The 8044-nt window shown below is 55.0% G+C and overlaps 1 protein-coding gene across 1 annotated transcript in view; it reads right to left on the reverse strand.

The window, feature by feature from the left end:
- Dnah17 (dynein axonemal heavy chain 17) overlaps positions 1 to 8044 on the reverse strand; it is a 119743-nt gene that overhangs the window by 95865 nt on the left and 15834 nt on the right. Inside the window, exons 15-17 of the mRNA XM_010618733.2 lie at positions 3798 to 4063; positions 2868 to 3063; positions 828 to 974 (exon numbers count right to left, since the gene is read on the reverse strand). Coding sequence (XP_010617035.1) covers positions 828 to 974; positions 2868 to 3063; positions 3798 to 4063 — 609 coding nt within the window. The remainder of the gene's footprint in view (positions 1 to 827; positions 975 to 2867; positions 3064 to 3797; positions 4064 to 8044) is intronic.

The raw sequence follows: 8044 nt of genomic DNA on the forward strand, positions 1-8044 counted from the left end.
GAGGACAGGGGAGGAAGGGACCTATGTCCCAATATCCCCTTCAAGACCATGTCCCCCAATGACCTGGCTGCGTCGCATTAAGCCCCACCTCCTTTTAAAGGCTCCACCACCTCTCAGTGGCCCTGTGACTGGAGCCAAGCCTTCCATACATGGCCTTCAGAGGACACTGAAGATCTGAAGTGTGAATTGGTCTGTGAGGCAGTGAAGACCAGCACTCTGCCTGCCTCTGCCCCACACTCACGCTCCCCAGGCTCCAAACAGCATAGCTCCAGGAGGGGCTGCTCCCAAGGCCAGTCAGTTACCAGTCAGCCGTTCTGTGACTGTGGATTCAGGCTCCCGGACCTGACCGATGTCCTAGAACACTGGGTGTTCCTAAATCACTGACGTCCTCAGTTGAACCAGAGAGCTGAGGGGGGGCCGGCCACCCTCCACCTCCCACCTCTACAGCCTCCTGACATCGCTTCCTTGGTGGGGGCTGCTGGATTCCAGTAAAATGTCCCCACTGCCCCCACTTTACTGGGGTAACGGGAGCACCGAGAGACAACTTTACCGTTACCCAGAATACACTGGGGAGAGCAAGACACCCTCAGAGAACTGTGTGACATAAGTTAGAGTCCAGTGGAAACGTAGTTTTCATACTCGGCTATTATGAGCTATCATCATCTTTGCTGTTGCTGATGTTTCCTGAACAACAAGGAACACCTTGAACCACATTTAAATATTCAAATGTACTCATTTGCTCTTCTGCCTCACAGGTGCCTTCCCACCACCGTTTGTTCTACACAGAAATCAAAACTTGGCAAACCAACAAGAGCCCGCCCACTCACCTCATTGTACCAGCCAACAATGAGCTCCAGGTTGCCCACAAACTTCCGGAAGGTTTCGTTCTCTGAGAACAGGCTCTCTGCGCTACTGGGAATCTCTTTTTGCTGCTGGAAATTCAAGTACTTGACCTCTCTCAGCACCGCCACCAGCTAGATGGCAAGGAAAAAAGGTCAAAGGACGGGGCAGAAGACCATGCAGCCATTCAGCGGTGCCCCCAGGGCACCCCCCACAGCTCAGGATGTCTCTCCCCCACCCCGACTTTGCTGTTCCTGAGTCAGACAGGGTCAACTTCGTCTTCATGGGCGGACGACATCACCGTCACTTTTTCACCTCTGGCCTCCCCTCGCCTCACCCAGGCCATTTGGAGACAGGCTTTGCTGGGACTTCACCCGGGTCCTACCTAGAATCTGGCCTTCCCTCTCCTCCTTCCTGCTTATGACCCAGGACGCCAACACCAGGGACCCCTTCCAATACTGCTGTTGTATCGAGACGGCGGTAACCTCTCCTTATTGAACCCGCCAGTTGTGTCACATGACTTCCCAGCAGCTGGTCACCCCTACACATGGACACATGGTCTGCTCTTGGCTTCCAGGCTGTCTGGTCCCGGTGACCGGTCGGTAACCTCGAGGTGCCCAGGTCGGAGAACCGGACCTCGGTTCTTCTCAACCTACTCCCACCTGGACGGGGCATATTCTCACCTGGCACCTAGGGTGCGGATGCCTCCAGCCGCAGCCTCTGCTGTCCTGTGGACTTCTCACCTCCCCTGTCTTCTCAGCCTCTCCTAAACTCAACATGGCCAGCACAGCAACTGACCTCCCCCCCTTTCCTCCTCAGGCTGCGTCAGCTGACGGCAGTTCCCCACTCCAGGCCGCTCAGACCCCAGACGCCGGCACAGACTCCTCTCTCCCGCCCATCTGGATCCGTGATCAAAGTCTGATCGCTCATCACGGCTTCCCGTTGGCACTCTGGTCTCCAGGCCATCGCCTGACACCTGAAATGCAGCAGGAGACTCCTGACCCGTCTCCCTGCTCCTAGCCACGCAACCTAGAGCGGAGCCTTTCCAGATGAAGTCAGACCAGAGTTCTCTCAGCCAGAAATTGTACCCAGGCTGCCAGCTGGCTCAAGTCAGGACCCCGTCCCTGCTGTGGCCCAGGCGGTCTCCTGTCAGCTCTTCTGCACCCGCGTCTCCTTTGTCCACTCAGCCTGGCCCTGGTGACCTTTGCTGATTCTAGAACACGCCGGGCATACTCAGGCCTCCCGGCTTTGCTTCAGTCTCTGCTCTGCTCAGAGGTGCCGCCTCCACCTCTGTTTGGCCAACACCCTCACTTCTGCCGGTGCTCACAGCTCAAGGCACCTGCCCCTTCCTCTTCCCCCGCCTCCCTGTGCTTTTTCCCGAGGCACCTGCTGAGATGACATGGGTGCTTTGTTCCTGCCAGCCCCCGCTTCCCTTCCCGCTCTGTCACACCCCCACAGACCCACACCAGGCGAGCAGGGCAGGATGGAGACCTCAGACTTTGCCTAAGGCATCCCAAGGTCATCCACATAGTGGTGCTCGGGAGGAAGAAAGAACAGGACCGGGGATTTAGCTCAGTGGTTCTACCGCCTGCCTTACAAGCCCAAGGACCCGAGTCTGATACCAGATACAAAAAAGAAAGAACAAGCAGCTACTGCGAGGCCGGGTACAAAGTCAGCCCTGTGCCCGCTTCTGCCCTCTGGGGTCCCCCAAACTGCAGCCTGGCAGTGTGGAGTCCGTCCCCTCACATGCCTGGGCCACTAGCCCCGCTGCCTAGATCCTGCAAAGATTTTTTCTTTTGACTTAAACCCTAAGGTTCCCATTGGGGGCCATAGAAAAGGCGGCTGGGCTTTTAAAGACCGAAACTCACTGAGGCTACTGCCAGCCAGGGTCCCCTCTGCCTGCTGGGAGGGGAGGGGTGCAGGTCCCTGGCGCACACAGGGTGGCCACAGCGGCCGCGGCCCCGGCTCCTCCTCACCCGAGGCCTCAGCTCCGAGGGGCCTCTCCCCGGGCCCGAATCCGAACCCACCTCCTTGCTGAAGTTGACTTGGATGAGGCCGCTGGCTGCGCTGCGGAGGATGAGCGGCTGGCCCAGGTTGAAGTGGCAGTCCTGGTCCACGCCCCCGGCCCACTGCCGGTAGGTCTTCTCGCGGTAGCCACGCAGGAGCTCCATCATCTCTTCGTACTTCCGGTAGATCATCTTGGCCTCGGGGCCCGACACGACCCTGGAATCCGAGTCAGCGCCCAATGAGGCACCGGGCTTCCCACCACCTCCTCCAGGGCCTGTTTCGCGCCCCCCAGTGGTTACTGCCAGGACCTCCGGATGTCAAAGCAGGCAGCCAGGCTGTTTCTATCAGGCGGCCCAATTGAAAATACCCAAGGGGAGGAGGCCGGGCCCACCCAGGCCAACAGAGTAACAACCAGCTCAGGAAGCCAAACCATAGCCCCTGAAGCAATGCCTCTGCCAGCCAGGGCTTGGTTAGTCTGCTTTTGTTTTTGAGACAGGGTCTTGCTACGTAGTGTAGGGTGGCCTTGAACTCACTGTGTAGTCCAGGTTGGCCTCGAATTCCCAGAGATTCTCCTGTCTCAGCCTCCCACATGTGGGTTACAGGTGCGGATCCCCCCCCATCCATCTTGGTTAGTAACTCAGATTTCCTTAGGTTTTGCCCTCCCTTCCACCTTAGGTCCCACCAGAGAAAAGCCTGTGTGCCCCTAGCCAGTCCCACAGGGCACCTCCTAGCCAGCCGCCACTGCTGGCTTCTGAGTCCCCGGCCCACCTTGGAACCTCTACCAAACCAGTGACAGTGGCTTGGTGACTCCATTGCTGTTTTCGCTCCCGTCTGGGTGGCTCTGTTTTATAACCACGCAGCTGATGGTGAAGGGCTAGGACAGCCAGCGTCCCGGAGCACACTCACCGGAACCCTTTGGGGTGCTGCCCCCACCCTGCCCGGAGACTCACGGGTGCTCGATGTGCTTTATGTGCCGCATGGACACCTCCAGCCTCTCCTGCAGCTCCAGGCTCCACTTGAGCTGCCCGGCCACGGGGGGCATGTTCTTGTGGATGGGCGGGATGGTGCCTTCCGCGCAGGCCGCCATCTGGGCATCGTACATGAACTTGGCCTCGTCCAGCTCGGCATCAAACATCTCCAGCATGACCGTGTACCTCGGTACCACCTCGGCCAGAATCAGGGGCCGCTCCAGGAGGCCCCCGCACATGTACAGGAGCTGGGGAGACACGGGACAAGGACATCTTTGCCAGAGCCCTGCCAACCGGCCTGTCCCGGTGTGGTGCTGACCTGTGGGCTGCTGACCAACAGGCAAGGCTCGGCCTCAGGATGGAGAACCACGTGCTTTGTCAAAACAGAGAGCGTCTCAACCTCTGTCTGTATGGGAACTGGCTCCAGGGCCCCTGTACGATTCCTGTGTTGCTGTATCCTGGGGGCCAGATCTGTGCTTGTGAGGGCTGTCAGTCCACTAGGACTAAAGTCTAGGAGAGCTCATTCAATGCCCAGGAGAAATCAGGATGTGAGTGGGGAAGAGCTGAACAGTTAAACAAGATGAAACAACGACCACATAGCCTGAAGTCTACATTCACCCAACAAGGGCTCGCTCTGAGGACTGCGAGAGAAGGCTGCCGGGACGTGGAACGTCCCCAGAGGCTCCTGTGTGGAAAAACAAACCGCCTCGTCTCCAGTGCAGCTGTTTAGAGGGAGGGTCTTCAGGAAGGAAGTTGGATCGCGCGGGTTCTGATCTCATTACTGGATTACTGATGGGCTCATTGATGGGGCCTTCTTGAAGGCAGCAGGTGGGGGGGGTGCCCGTGGGGGCTGTGTCTGTCCCTGCTCAGCTCACATTCTGTTTCTCTGCCTCCTGGCTGCCATGAGGTGAGTGGCTTCCTCTGCCACAACTTCCTGCCTCGCCACAAGCCTGTATCAATGGACCTGTCCAACTGTGCACTGTACCCTGTGAAAATGGGAGCCGAAACAGGCCTTTCTTTCCTGCTTTCACTTGTTTTCCTCAGGTATTTTGTCACAGCTACAAAAGAAAAAAAAAAAAGCTGACACAAATACTTTACTACGGTTAGTTTTCTCCTCTCTGAGGGGTACTGGGGGCAAGTCTTCAAAACAAGGTTGACACTAAGAAGACCCTCAGATAAGTCATACACCCCAACAGAGTCAGAAACTCCGATAGAGAAACGCAAGAAGTATGAAAACAAAACAAAAAAAACCCAGTCAACAGAGTCCTGTAAAAATCCAGAGCTCACCGGTAACTGAATGCAAAGATATCAGAGTGGATGAAATGCCAGGTGAAGGACTCAAAAGACCGATTTACAAAGTGATTAATGACTTCAAAGAGGAAACAAACAAACAGCTCAATGAATTAAGGAAGGCAATGCAGAGCGTGAAGGAGCAATCCAACAGAGAGAGTCCCTGAAGGGCTTGACAGGAATTTTGGAAATGAGAAGCACAGAGCCAAGGAGACTCGGTGGAAAACTCCACCCACAGAGAGGAACAAGCAGAAGGCAGAATCTCAGGGCGGAGAAGAGGCTGGGGATTTAGTGCCCTCAGACACCGAGAAAGAAAAAATAAATAATTTATGAATGAGATATCCCAGAACTCTGGGACACAAAGACCAAACTTCCAATTTTTTAGTGAAGAGGGTGTACTGAGGTACAGACTAATGACACAGAAAACCTGTTTAACAATAAGAACTTTCCCAACCACAGAAAAGATATAGACACCCAGGTATAGGAGCTATTGAGAACCCCAAATGGGCACTACCAGAGCAGAACCCTACCATGTCACATTACAGTTAAATGACAAGAGGACAGGACAAGGAAAGAATTTTGAAAACTAAGGGAGCAACACCATGTCAGGATGACTGCAGAAACCTCCCTGCAGAAACCTTAAGGGCCAGGTGGGAAGGGAACATGTATTTCAAACCCTGAAAGAATGTAACTCCCCACCTGGGTTACCATATGTAGCAAAACAACTTTCAAAATTGGAGAAAGGGGGCTGGGGATTTAGCTCAGTGGTGCTGCCACCTGCCCTGCAAGCACAAACAAGGTCCTGAAGTGAGTTTGATCCCTGGTACCAAAGCAAGACAGAAAAAAAAAAACAAAAAAAAAACAAAAAAAAAAAAAAAACAAAAAAAAACCACACCCCCCAAAAGCCAAAATTGAAGGAGAAATATCTGTGAGCTCCAAGTGCTGTGTCCTAGAGAGAAGTCCCTGCAAGCTTCCTGGGGCTGCTGATGCTCCATAGCCCCATGTCCACCTTAGATTTTGTTATGAAAATAGAACCAGGCATGGTGGTGCACACCTGTAATCAGTGCCAGCACTCAGGAGGCTGAGGCAGGAGGATTGCCATAAGTTTGAGGCGAGCCTGGGCTACACAATGAGTTCAAAGGCCATCCTGCACTACCTAGCAAGACCTTATCCCAAATAGATAGAGATAGAAAATAGGATCACTCTTCCTAAAAAATGGCCATTTGAGCGAAGACTAAAATGTGACCAAGAAGGGAGGGAGGTAGGAAAGAGATTCTTTAGACCCCCGTAAAGCCAAATGAAGCACCCCTACACGCTCAGGAGCAAAGAGAAACTCAGTGCTCCTCCAACCCATCACCTGTAGGTGGCTGCACACATAGGAGGTCCCCACCTTCATTTTTTAAGAAAAACTGGCATACAATTGAAACAAGAAACCCACTTAGAGGTTTAAGGTCCTCCTAGCTCCTGTTGTCTTTTCTTTTTCCTTTTCTTTCCTTCCTTCCTTTAGATATACTCCGGCTTCTGGCTTCTTTTTCTGGCCAAGAGAGCATCACGTGGAAGATTGCCCTAGAAATTTCTCGGCGGTGTGCAAATTCCGGAGACAGGAGGTTGCCATCAGACAACTTGGGAGGGACGCCCGGGGCCACCCCAACAGGACCAGGGTGTCAAACACTGGGAATGTGAGCCCAGGCCTGAGGCACACAAAGAGCAGGGGAGGCGACACTCAGGGTGATTCTCTGCTGTGTTCTTTTTCTTTCCTGCCTAGCATAACCATAAAGTAGAATTTAGCACAAGACTCTTTCCTTGTTGAGCACAGAATCGGGATGAGCTAGTCCTAACAGGAGAGGGGGTGTGTCAGCGAGAAGGCTCCCTGGGCCCCACCCGGCTTCTTCCTGGGCCTGACTCATGGCTGCTGCTTCGAGCTAACTCCCCACGGAAGGGCTCAACCCCTACCCACCCATCCGTGTCCATTCCTCCCCTGTTCCTAACCAGATTCCTGGGGACTTGAAAGACCCTGAGGCTCCATCCTCCCTGGCTGGGTCACAGGTTACTGAGCTGTGTCCCCCTCCATACAGCAGGGAGTAACTAAGGCCCTCATCACGACTCCCAGAGGTGACACTGTGGCCGCCTGTCCCCCTGCGCTCTCACGCTGCCCTTTAATTTTGGAGGCCCTCATCCTATCAGGTCCCCAAATCTCCACATCCAGATGCTTTGCTCCACACCAAAGCTCCTCGGACAACCTCGGGGAATAAACTCCCCTCAGCCAGAAACACTTCTGTGCCACACACAGGCTCAAAAGCTCCTACTCTTGTGCTAGGCTTGGGCCAAAGTGAACCCAAATCACATGCCTGCCCTCTGGGAGCTTATGTCCCGGATGGAGGGCAACCATGCCTAGGACGGGTGCACTGCAGGACACCAGGGAGGCCCGGTGGAGGACAGACCCAGAGGCTGGTGTCAGGGCTGGAGGGGAGGGAGGGCACAGGGAAGGAACGAGGGCCTCCCTGGGGAAGTGTGTTCCAGGGCTGAGAACAGCGAACGGTCTAACAGGAGTGAGGCTCCTGAGCCTGTGCCTCCACCGGGCCCTCCATGGTCAACTCTGTAAAGTCCTGTGTTGGCAAAGACCTTGCTGGGTCAGTTCAGCCAGAGCCCGCAGCCCCGACATCAGGTCTGTCTTCCTCCCTCCCTGGGCGGCATCTGGTCACCGTGGCCGGGATTCCTCAAGGATCCCCTTCCTTTAGGCTGTTGGGCCTAAGCCCCCCACCCCAAGGTTCCTTCCTCCTCGTTGGTTTCCACCCACCGATCCCCTAAGCCCATTCTCCGTTCAGGGTTGAGTTGTCCCCCACGGCAGGACCCCATTGCAGGGGACCCTGGACTACTGCAGTGGTCCTAAGGCAAGTCTACCTTCCTGGCACAAGTACCACCGGGCCATGTATATATAT

Source organism: Fukomys damarensis, unplaced genomic scaffold, assembly GCF_012274545.1.
Source record: "Fukomys damarensis isolate Sample0158 unplaced genomic scaffold, DMR_v1.0_HiC HiC_scaffold_23, whole genome shotgun sequence".
NCBI lineage: Eukaryota > Metazoa > Chordata > Mammalia > Rodentia > Bathyergidae > Fukomys > Fukomys damarensis.